This window comes from Orbicella faveolata, unplaced genomic scaffold (genome assembly GCF_042242905.1).
Source record: "Orbicella faveolata isolate gen_17 unplaced genomic scaffold, um_ofav_v1 contig_25, whole genome shotgun sequence".
Classification (NCBI taxonomy): Eukaryota; Metazoa; Cnidaria; class Anthozoa; order Scleractinia; family Merulinidae; genus Orbicella; species Orbicella faveolata.
The window spans coordinates 27,337,707-27,350,249 of NW_028301553.1; the positions used below are offsets into that span (position 1 = coordinate 27,337,707).

The window sequence follows — 12,543 nt, forward strand, 5'->3', positions numbered from 1 at the left end:
GTAACAAGTGAATTGAACATAACTGAAAAAACATGGAACAACAACTGAGTTAAAATATAAAGCTTAATACAGATCATCTAACAAAGGAAATGTGAGGAAAGAAAAAGTACCATTGACGTGTAGGTTTTTTACTGTAGTACACATACTTAACCATCCATTACTAAGGAAAAAAACACTTAAACAAGTCAAGACAACAGACTATTTTTCCTTACTACAGCTATTCCCATTGTGATCCTCAAGCAAAGGCAATTAAACAAAGAAATCATTCTCATCTCCATTGCTACTCATTTTAAAATGTGCGAGAATGCAAACGTGCGCACGCGCTATGATTAGGTGCTCTTTCTACCTTCTTTTGCGCGAAAACTGCTGCTTGTCTCCAGGCGTACATTTCTTTGTAAAAATATAGAAATGTATGCAAGTTTGGGGTCCCATATTTTCATCAGTTTGCGACAGAGTCTTTCAAAAATTCGCATATTTACCAAATTTGGCATGGTGAATTGGAGGTGGGTTTTTAAAATATCGTTTTCCAGTTGAAAGCAAACTAAAAGAGTTGAGGTTGCAAGCCAAGCGCTTCCGGTTCCCGGCCCGCTTCCTGCTTCCCGCTTCCCACCTTCAGTTTTCCCGCCATTTCCGTCTTCTACCCGTTGCCATAGCATCATCACATAAGTCACGTGACTTTTTGTCTATACGCGGCCATGACCGTCGTTCAAAACAGTGCTCATTCTGGAAATTTATTTCTTTCCATACCACTTTTTTAAGTCAGAGTTTCTTTGATTTTTGGATTCATTGATTGGAATGACAATTGCTTCGAGGATGTCATACGAAGCCTCTTACGTGAAGGCAAGGAAAAAGTAAGTGGTCTATTGCATTGATCGAAGAAGTCTTTTAGACTCAAAGCTTAATAATTAGGTTATGTAGTCTTTATAGAATCTGCAGTCTTTCAGACAGGCTTAGCTTTGAAATCAATACAGAATTTAATAAGAAAGGTTTTAGTTTGTAGCTCACTAGGATTCACTAGAAGTCTTGTGTTTGAGTTCATTCAGAATTTAATGGAAAGGCTTTGGTTCGCCAATCTCCTATGCCCATTATTAGCAGATTTTCTACCATTAATTAAATTGTCTTCAACGTGATTTTAGCTAATATTTAAGGTCATGTTTAAGCTTAGTAGGATTTAACGCTGAAGTTTTAAATCACCAATTTTATTCAAGCTGAAATTTTCAGTAATCTCGGCATGATTTAGAAAAACTGTTATCAATGTTTGTATGACAAAGATTTTTGGCGTCAAGTACACTTCAAAAGTGTCTTGTCTCTCAAGCGTTGTGCCACATGTATAAGCTTAAGTTTTTTTACAAGCTTGTAGCCTATTAAAATTTCTGTCGCAGTTTTAAGATCAGTTATTGAAATTGAACTAATCTTTCGGTTTTGGGTCACCTTGATATCATCGAAATGAAGTTGATTATGTTATTTAAAATTTGATTGTCCCTATTTTAATTTCATTTTAGTCCGTCATTGCTCGTGAGGCATTCCATTTAAGAAACTGAAAACATTTTATGTGTTTCTGTATTTGAAGTTAAGTATTAATCTATCAGTGTTCTATCATGAATGCCGTTCTCTTATTGGCTACGCTACTCACTATCAATTCTGTTTTAGTATAAATCTACTAGCATTCTATCATGAATGCTATTCTCTCTTTGGCTATGCTACTCATTATCTATTCTGTTGTAGGTAGTGAGTAGAGTAGCAGTATATACCCTTGTTAACAAAATGACGCCTTTTTTGCATTTTCAAGGTGTCTGTGAAGAGGATTTAGATAAAGTTTTGAATGACTAGTAGATTTGTACCAAAACAATAAGATTATTCGCTCTTGATTTCTATGCGTGATAGCTGACTCAAGCTGTGCCCTCGTCAAGTATCATGCAATAGAGATCTCAAGCTCATTATCAAATTAAATAGATAGTGAGTAGCCAAGCACTGTGCCGTTGTCAACAAAATGGTAGCCACTGTTGCAATTTACTCACCATCTATTCTGTTGTAGATAGTGACAACCAAAGGAGTGTGCAGATGCTAACAAATATGGGTTATTGACCAAGTGTGAGGTCGAGATGGCTGGGTATTGGTTAAGTTCTTTTTTTGCATGTTTATGGACCGAGACAGAGTCGAGGTCCAAAAACACACAAAAAAAGAACGAGGCCAATATCCAGCCATCTTGACCACACAAGCCTTCTGGCATTACTGGCCATGTGTAAATGGTAGCAAAATTTATTTTTTATTTGCTGTTATAATTTTCATTCTCTTCTGTCAATATAAGGGCTGTCAAGCAGCTCAAAACCAGTAATGCACAACAACTGGAGATCGAAACCAAGAAAATGGAGGACAGGATACGAGCTTTGAAGGAACAAATGTTCAAGGAAAAAGAAGAGAGAGAGTAAGTTTGATCAAAATGATCTTGTGCAGTTTCCTTGTAATTTTATGGCTTACTTTGCTAAAAGAATAACTTACCTTAAATCCTTGAATCAATTTTGGAGAAGACGGCAGGCGCTTATTCAAGGGGGAGTGCTTATTTAATTTCATTTTTTACTACAACATCAGCATGTGAATAACAACATAACCTGTTTATAGACATAAAATCTGGTCCTACAGTTTAAATTGCAGCACCGTTAGTACTTGTAATTTTTTTCTAAACTTAACATGTTCACAAAGTACTGAAACAAGAAGTTGTAGGATGCAACTTAGAAGAAAAGAAACATGTTTCCTGTATTGTAAAGATGTAAATTACTAATGACTGTATGAAAAAAGGCTGAATGAGAGTGAAATTATACATCCTTTGTTGTCTAATTACGTGTCCACAAAATGAAGGAAGGGGAGGGGGCACTTATTGGACAGGGGGAAGCTTATTTCAAATTTTGGCCGATAGGAGGGATGTTTATTTGAAAGGGGCGCTTGTTCGAGGTGGGGGGGGGGGGGGGACGCTAATTCAACGATTTACGGTACCACTGAAAGGTTCCTTTTTTTTTCCCGTCAACTTCCCAATCCTACTCCAATGTGAAAAGAGAGTCTCCCCATAGCCAAGGGTTTGTGAATTTTCCAGTCAGACTAGTACATTCTATCTGTCACTTGCAAGTGAAGTTTCTTGGGGAAATTTTTTCAAGAAATTTGAATTACAGAGTAAAGCACTGTAAGATATGAATTTTTTGAGGGCTAGTGAGAATGATTTTCGGGTTAGTACATCATCTATAGTTAGAGCTTTCCTGAAGGGCAAAGCCTGTAAATTATTTTTCTTTGCACCCTTTTCTCTTGTGTTAGAAACATCAGTCGTGAGTAAATACTAAGTCAGTTCTCAATCAGAGGTTATGCTAACCCTTGAAGTTTACTTGTCATTCCAGGCAATTGATGGTGATACTTTTTCTTACAATTCAGGCTTTACATAATAACATGCTCAGGACTGTACTGGCAAAATATCTGCCTGTGGTCTTTTTGTGAAAACCTTGCTGTGTTCTATCTGTTCGAAAAGACCTAGGGCTGACATTCCATCAGTATAACCCTTGAGCATATATGCTGTGTTTGTTGCACAGATATAATTGTTAAAGTGTACTGAGTAATATGGTTGTTGTTTTTTTGTTTTTTTGTAGAAAGCAAGGTGGAACAAGGTGGGCATCAGGGAAGTCTGGCCCACTAAACAGCCATGCTCAGGATGTGCTAAAGAAGAAGAGTGCAAAAGCTGACAAGGTAGGCTGAGCCATCAGTCAAGAGGAAAACTCTATTGTAAAAGGGATAGCAGGGCTTGACACTAACGGTAGCCAGCTAGCCACAGACTAGTAGAAATTTAGTTTTGGCTGGTAGGTTTTTGATTTTCACTAGCCACTTTGGCTAGTACACAGAATGAAATTGGCTGAACTAGTTTCTGTCTTCCTCAGGGAAGACAAACACAAGCACTTTTCTTGGAAACAAGGTCAGAATTTCATTGTGGACATATCATGTTACCAGGCATGTGCTGTCCAGCACATATGTAAATTCAAGTTTGTCTACTTTTCGCTGTGTGATACGTAAACGGGGAACTGAACATGTTATGATATTGAAAGAAATATTTGACAAACAAGACAGCCTTTTCTGATAGCACACAATAGATCCTTGTCATAAATGGCTGCCAATTATAAATTGTTTTGTAAGTGTTAAAATTAGCCTGACTAACCTCGTTCTTGAGTTGATAATTCAAAAGAATTTACACTCGCAAACGAGTTTAGTGAGGCTAATTTAAATGCATACAAAAGAATTTTAAATTGGCAGCCATTTATGAAAAATGTCTATAAGATGATGCTAACACTGCATTTCAAATTGGCTTTCTGCAAGTTTTGATTATGAGAGAAACAAAAGAGATTTTTATTCAATGTGTATCATGATTGAATAAAATTCTTAGGGGCGGGGGGAGGGGTGTTGTCCTACTTTTTTTGCTAAGTTTGCTGCATGAAAAGTTATTGAAAGAATGCATTTTTCCTGCACTGTTCTATAATCACAAAGTTATAAATGGGCTTTTTTTCACTGAAGGCCTGTGTGTTATGTTTGAAACCTATGCCTAATCTTCCCTCTTTATACTTTGGCGGCATATCAGCTGACTTTGTTTGAGCCATGGTTTATATTTTGGCGAAATGTAGTTGAGCCAAAATACCCCCTAGCAAGACCAAACAGGGCTGTTATGTCGTTGACACAAACCAAAAAGGTACCATTAGGTATTTACCGTACCCAGATTTGGCTAAGTGAGCTCAATATCGTAGCCATATCAGGTCAGTGACTTGATATCACAGGATATCAGAACAGCAGACACACCTTCTGATTGACTAATTGCAACTTTGGGTACAGTTAATTAATGTAGTTATGGTCTGACCATATTGCATTGTCTTGTTTTGTTCATTTACAGGCTCCAAGGAAAATAAAGATTCTTGGAGATGAACCTTTACGTGAGTATATAATGTGTGTGATGTATTTTTGAGTAAAATCATTCATAGTAGCTTCCTGTGGGTCCATTGGAAAGCCTTGTTAGTTCTGAGAGCAAGATCTAAGAGGCAAAAATTTTCGAAAAGGAGTTAAGGGCATTTATGAATTAAACCCATTCCAGACTACGTTTCCATGTGAACAAAGACATGTAAAGCTGGGATTTCTCACAAGCCAATGTTAAAGATCCCAGACAGTTGAGGATTTCATTTCCAAACTGCCTCAGACAATCTTAACTTTAACAAACATATTGAAGATAGACCATGAATTAAACTATAGGCATTTCTGACTTTGTTGATTGCTGGTGAACTATCTCAATTTTTCTGTAAGTTTTCCTTGTCACCAAGAATACAATGTAGCTGCCTACACGTTTACCCAAAATTTAGGACATATACAACTGTTGGGAAGCAATGTCAGCCATAATTATCTGGGAATTTTCCATCAAAGTGAAAAAAAAAATTAAGGTAATGGGAAATGCTTACAACATGGATTGTCTTGATTTCAGAATCTTACAAGAAGAAAGCAACACCAAGGGCTGAGCAAACGGATAACATTGGTGCTTCAGGGTGTGGTCAGTGCGAGAGGGTGAAAGCAACTTTGGTAAAATATTGTACTTTATTTCCTTGCCCCAGTATTGATATCTGAGTTGCGTCAATGTTGTTTGACAAGCTTGTTTGAAAACTAAATCATGAGTACTAAGTATAGCAAGTCTCAGATTTTCTTTTGGCTTCCTTATTAACTGTGCCAGGCTTAGTTCAAATACTGCACCACTCATGTATGCAGCCACAACTAAGGCATGTTACATATAAATTTGACTGTAGAAGACTATAAAACAACCCTTGGTGAACCAATGATCATTTCATTTACCATGGCCAGCTAAACTGCTGATCCAAGCTGATTTATACACTGCTCTTCTTCCTAACTTAATTCAACATTTAGCTTACTGTGTCTTATTCTTGGGCTAGCAAGTGGGAAGATACCTCACTTTCACAGTTTGTCTCCACCCGCAGTAAATGGGCACTGGCAAATTGTCAGGTCATAATGTGTATACAGGTATACACAGGGTCCAAAATTGTGCTTTCCTGGTCGTCAATGCGACTAAAAATTTTGCACTGGCAACCAGAATTTTACAACTGGTCACCAGCAGGCGATTAACTATTTCATGCTACGATAATTGCACAAACAAGAACTTTGATTTCCAGCCAAATCGATTAAAAATAAAATTCAAAGCCACCCGCCAATTGGTCACTTCCTTTTTACCTTGCCGCTGCTTTTGAAGTATAAAACCGATTTTCCTGTTATCATAAATCTACCACACATTTTACAGCTGCAAGCAGTGCGAAGCTTCGCTGCCATGTTTTTTCAGCAGTTTCCCATAACATAACATACTGCGGGAGCAAAGGAGGCCTCATGCATTCTTTCGCCATGAATATTTATTCAGGCGATGTGGTGTCCAAAGATGTTCTGAAATGTTTCCGTAATTTATTACAAAGTGGAGACGGAACATCCGCGAAGAAATTAGATGAAGATTTACTTTAGATATTCTGTGGGCATCAAATGGTGGAAATGTAGATCTGTCAAAGTGGTCAAAAGATGATTTCAGCACTGGTTTGATTCCTGATTACATTGAATGCAAATATTTTGCCAGCAAGCCTGTGGTGACCCAAAATTTTGGTTTGTTTTTTGCTGTGAAGGAAAAATTTTATTGACACTTTTTGGCGACCACATTTTTCCATATGGCGACTGCGAAAAAAATTTCAGTCGCCAGTTGGCGCCTACTGAAAAAAGTTAATTTCGGAACCTGATACATGACTAAAATTACTGTGTTTGATTTATACCTGTAGGTGTGCATTGAATGTGCTGAAAAGTACTGTGTGAGTTGCTTTATGTCATTTCATCAAAAGGGTGCACTCAAGAAACACAGCACCCTGACACTTGAACAGGTAAGAACTGTCATGTTTTTTTTCCTCATGTGGTAATGGGGGTGGGAGGGGGGAGGTATGCAGGTCTACTGTCAAACCAAGTGAAGCGTACCCTTCAAGATTACATTAATGAATTGATTATTTGATTATTGAACCCATTAGTCCTATCTGGAAAAACTAGCGGATTCAATATTCGTATAGTCAAATCATGGATGTAATCTTGAGGGGTACGCTTCACTTAGTTTGACTGTAATATATTGGTGTTCAAATGAATGCACCAGTACTTTAAGGATAAGAACATGTAAGCATGCTACTTCTCAGCCATTTTGACTTGCTTGCCATGCACCAGATAAACTATAACAGGAGAACTACTCAAATCAATGTTACTGGGCAAAATTCTGCACACATTGACAAAAGAAAACTCGTGTTTACAGTAGTTTTCAGATCAATCTAAACAAGCTGCACACTACAGAGTCATAAATTTGCGACCATTTCTATCTTTTTTACACTCAGATGCTATTGGTTAATAATGATTCAAAGAATTTACTCGGTCGCTTTATACATGTGTATAGAGGTGTTGTTCGCTGAGCCTCAAACTCCTGTGTTGGGCTCAGAGAGAATAAAAAAAAACCACTTGGTTGTAACAATTCCCGTGAATAGCTTTGGATGTGGAAGGAAATGGAAACACTTAAAACTTTCATGGGTACATGGTTGATAAGTAACTTTAACAGTTGAGGTTATAGTTTTGTTATTTGATGCTGAAAAGCTCCAATGGGTAGTATTCCAATAATTTATAATTTGTATTTAGATTTGATAGGATGTTTAAAAACTGACTGCATTCTGTGTTTTCTGCTCATTGTACAGTATGAGGCAGACAAATTACAGGAAAAGGAGAGTTATGCTAATCCTGGAATGTCACCTTCAAGAAATACTTCAAGGTACAAAATCCATGCGGTATATATGGTTTATAGACTAAGCGTGAGGTCAAGATCCCTGTATATTGGCCAAGTTCTTTTATGCATGTTTATGGACTGAGATGGAGTCAAGGTTGGTCCATGAACTTGCAAAAAAAGAATGAGGCCAATATCCAGCCATCTTGACTGAAAAGGCTTGGTCAATAAAGGATTTATTATATGGAAAAAGGGCAATATTTTCGTGTGGGACACAGTGGGTAAAATAGCACCATCTTGCCTGCTCGGGTAGCCAATCACAGCACAGGATTTGGTTCACGTTGCCTGTTCATGGAGCTAGCCATTCCACAGGGATGTGAATTGCATGGTAAAATTGAAACCCACGGACATGCCAAGACCTTTTCTTTGAAGTTTTTATTGGACACCACTTGTCTTGTCAGCAACTTCTCTCTGACAGACCCTGCTGGTTGCCATTCAGAATCCTGTTAAGAGTTTGACATCAAACAACACTACAACAGTTGAACCCTGTATACACACTGTACATTTACAGAATTTACCAGAAAAAGTGTCCATTTTGACGTGATCATTCTAAAAGGCAAGTGGTTCAGTATGAAGAGACCAAAATCACTGTCAGTGTAAAAATATAGGTTTTATAATTTTCTTTCCTTGAGTTGGAGCCAAAATTCAAAATCTTTTTCATCTGTTTTTTGACAGGTTAACTAACCGTATTCAATCAAGGTCTCCACAGGTAAGAACTCTAATTATTTGTGTATTAAAGGTTCTTTTTCTTTTCAAAGTTGTAATAATAATTATTTCAGACGTGACCCAAACCTCACAAAGTCATATTCATGTGAAGTTAAAATTGCATGGCTCAACAAACAGTACAAATTTCTAATGTTTCATCAGAACCGTCCAGAGAAAAATTGATCAGTGTGTACAGGTATCAGACATGCAGAGTTGGTGCAGTGGTGAGGGCACTCGCCTCCCATCAATATAGCCCGGGTTTGATTCCGGCCAGTGTCGTTGGTTCTCGCTTTGCTCTGAGGGTTTCCCCCGGGTACTCTGGTTTTCCTCCTTCTGAAAAACCAACATCTCCAAATTCCAATGTAATCAGGATAGTAGGATAGAGGACCCGCGCGCAAACCAGTCAGGGCCGATGTAGCTTCCTCTCTAAGTATTATAAGTTATTTATACACTAAAAGCGCAGGTCGCAGTCTCTGTGGATGATTGACAATATGGATAGAAATTATCTGACCAAGTTTGTTATATCAATAATAGTCCCTTTTTTTGTTTGTAGGGGGGTGATTCCACTGGACAGCATGGTGGTGCATTGCTACAGGGTTCATACGATGAACAGGAAAGTGCACAGTCCTTTGCGGAGGCACTTATGGCCTGGCGGAATTCTGGCAAAGAAGGGAAGCTGTGGACAAATCCTACAGATACAAAAGGTAGGTGAATTTGAATGTAGTAATTCTTTCACAGTCCAGTAATTAGTCAATGAGGAGAGTATTTTTTTTTTGTTTTGTTTTGTTTTTTTTTTTGTTATTAAAACAAATAAGCACATCTTATTCTTTCGCTTGGAAAGAAACTTCCAAGTGGGGAGGGGTCAGGCTTACTAGCGCTTTATCCATATGCTCATTCTCAGATTGAAAGGGCGAAAGTGAGCCTCTTAATACTGGTTTTAAGAAAACAGTCCTTTGAAAACACTCGCGCTGATTGGTTAAAAATCGTGTTTCTATAACTCGATAGAAACACATAACTAGTACGAGCTGTTGACGTAATGATGGCACGAGCAAAGAGAATTTATATTTTGATAATCAAAGTTAACAAGTTGTTTTCCTTTTCTCGTCGCGGTATCTTCTAAAAGAAATAGAAAACATGTTCTCCGTCTTTTTATTGAGCTATAGAAACACTCGTGAAAGTTTGGGAGAACTCGAAAAAGCTGTGGAAACACTCGCCTGCGGCTCGTGTTCCCACAGCATTTCTCGTTCTCCCAAACTTCCACTCGTGTTTCTATAACTCGATAGAAACACGGTACATGTTTTCTATTTCTTGTACAGAAGATAACAGTAGAGCTTTTACTTATGACCCCTGCCACTTGTCTCTACCTCTCTAACTGGTACCACGAGAATTTGAGAGAGACGTTGGAGTGAGTATTTGTGGTTTGAAGCTTGTTTTACAGGTGGTGTTGGTCGAGTAAGGGTTACTAATGTAATATCTCGTCCGTTTCGTTGTAGGTAATTCTCGTGACACAAGCACCACCCCAGAGCCATCCAGGTATCAAGAGCTGAAACTGAACTTTGGACCAAACAAGTCACTAAGTTATCTTGACCGCATGTTACTCAAGAAACACCATGGCGATCCAACGTTCACCTCCCCACAGACACCTCCTAAGGGGGCAAAGAGTGAGGGAACTGAAATGTTACCAAACGCAAATGATGCTTCGAACAGCCCAACAACTGAAGACCGGCTAGGAATGAACTACAGAGAAATCTTTCAAAGTCTTGGAGCCTCAAACCGAAAAACTAGTAAAGGAAATAACATGGCCCCATCCAAGAGTGTTATATCTATCGAAGAAGTCAACGACGATGATTCGGATGGGGAGGAAACAACCACTTGTATTATAGAGGAAGAGGACACTCACCCCCACCCCCAGGCGAGACCCTTGTCACGCTCCGGGAGAATCAACATCATGTGTATGACCCCCACGGGAAGATTCCAGGCTGATAGTGACGCGTTGGTGTTGGAGAATGTTTCACCAGTATCCACGAACAGCCCCGCTTTAGAACATGCAGCTTTGTCAAGGCTGAATACTAGAGGGGGGCATTCCCGTGTGGGCCAACTTCAAGACCAAGCCGGCGGGTCGACGGCAAGGGTGTGGAGTCCACAACCACGTCATGTAGGTCTGTCAGAGTTTTTCCTCGCCGGTGTTCAGGACGGATCGGCTTCGGGGAGAGTGTCTCGCGAGAGAGACGCCTCGTTTGACCTGACCTCAGTGAAACCCGATAAGTTGAATACGCGTCTTCTGTCACAAAATGTGTGGAAACCTCATGAAAGCGTCTTTGCTAATGATGATACGATCAATAGACAAGAACAACAACAGCAACAACAACAACAACAACAACAACAACAACAACAACAACAACAACAGAGCGAGGGACCTAAAGATAGCCCCCGCCCTATTATCCCTCTATTACACGAACCAAGCTTGTCAGATAAGAACAGTGATAGACCAGACTCGCAATCCAACGCCATCTTTACCCCAGCAGAAGGTGAAGCCCAGACTGTTCACGATGCCCAGATTCATGATTTCGGCATCGTGGATTTCCTAAAAGCCCAGCCGTACATGCCCAAAGGCTATGAAGACTACAGTCAAGTACACCGCGTGTCTACAGTGTCCCCCCTGACCCTGAGCCCAAATCCTCCGAGCTTTCACTGGTCAGATGACAGCGATGACGACTTCTTAGCGCAACTCTGCACCCAAAGCGTGCAAGATGACCAGAGGGCCGACCAAGATGAGGATGACCGGGCGACATTGACTGACCTGGCCTGGGAACTAGCCTCGACTACAGGCCGGTTGACTCAGTGTGAATTAGATGACGAGGAAGGGGAGGGTGAGGAGGAATTTGACGAGGATAGTATCGAGACCAATGACTTTGGCTCAGGTCTGAGCTCAAGCGAAGAAGACAATAACGCAGTCGACACCTACAGCGCAAATATTAATAGAATCAAAGAGACAGACGAGAACACGCTTGCGGAAAAGGAAGTCCATGCTTTGAAATGACGTTTTCTTCTTTCTCCCGTTAGTAACAGCAAGACCATAGATTGGAACATTGATATCCATTCGTGATATGGCAGAGCTTTTGAAATCTGTCACTGAAAGATGATTCACTAGTGTATGTTTGCTGCATTGAAAGAAGACGATTAGTATCATTTCCTTGAAGATTCTCTGGCACTGTTAAGAAAGTGGGTTCTTCCAGAAGAAATCAAAATTCGTTTTGGTACTATGTGAACTGTTCAGACAGAAACGATAAGCACAGTCGACTGTGAAGAGCCACTTGGAATTACGATCTTAGATCATGACAAATAGGCCACTTCCGAGTTGCCTTTTGCCTGTCTCCGTGCGAAACCATTCATATGAAAATGTGTTCCGCCTACAGGTTCACTTTCATGCAAATCAAACTCATTTTCATGTGAAAGGTCTTGCTCGAAGATTCGTTTTGAAACAGAGGCACAAGGTAATTTGGAAGTGGCCTATTCAGTTACATTTCGTATTTTGACCCGGTAGTGTATAAATCTAAGACAAGGTTCATCGCACTGCGGGCATAAAACTTCTAATCTAGGATTAGAAAGTCTAGTACTTTGTTAAGCTTCGCTATATAAAAAATTCTTTTCTGTCAAACTCTTGTCAGATATTGTGCTCTTTTCTTTTATCCTTTACGGTTACAGTGAGAGTAAGACAGGAAATGGCTTTTTTAATACTGCATGGCTGAGAAACAATGAAGTACTTCATTGCTTGTTTGTAACGAACGTTGTTTGTTAACACAGATTTGTTGTCTTGTATGTAGCGCTGATTTGTTGTCTATGAGGTGAACAAAAGTTATGTGTTAGTCTGTTTCTCATGGGGAAACTATTAAACCTAGCGAGTATTCATGAAAATGTTTAGTGGTTTCCATTTTTGATGCTACTTTGTATCTACGATACGTGTTTCCATGATGAAAGAA

At 39.3% G+C, this 12,543-nt stretch overlaps 1 protein-coding gene across 1 annotated transcript; it reads left to right on the top strand.

Moving 5' to 3' along the window:
- Positions 1 to 675: 675 nt before the first annotated feature.
- Positions 676 to 12,478, top strand: LOC110043664 (uncharacterized). Its single transcript, XM_089294034.1, has 10 exons — positions 676 to 851; positions 2,309 to 2,425; positions 3,630 to 3,726; positions 4,913 to 4,952; positions 5,492 to 5,586; positions 6,831 to 6,929; positions 7,773 to 7,846; positions 8,534 to 8,567; positions 9,117 to 9,267; positions 10,057 to 12,478. Exons 1-10 carry the CDS (start codon positions 796 to 798, stop codon positions 11,601 to 11,603), a joined length of 2,310 nt encoding a protein of 769 aa, XP_089150160.1. The 5' UTR covers positions 676 to 795; the 3' UTR covers positions 11,604 to 12,478.
- Positions 12,479 to 12,543: the final 65 nt, after the last annotated feature.

Bases quoted from the DNA above. Each gene is read 5' to 3' on its own strand.
- LOC110043664 (XM_089294034.1), top strand. From the start codon at position 796: ATGACAATTGCTTCGAGGATGTCATACGAAGCCTCTTACGTGAAGGCA. The intron at 8,568-9,116 runs GTAAGAACTCTA...TTTTGTTTGTAG, and splicing joins TTCAATCAAGGTCTCCACAG to GGGGGTGATTCCACTGGACA. The intron at 9,268-10,056 runs GTAGGTGAATTT...GTTTCGTTGTAG, and splicing joins AAATCCTACAGATACAAAAG to GTAATTCTCGTGACACAAGC.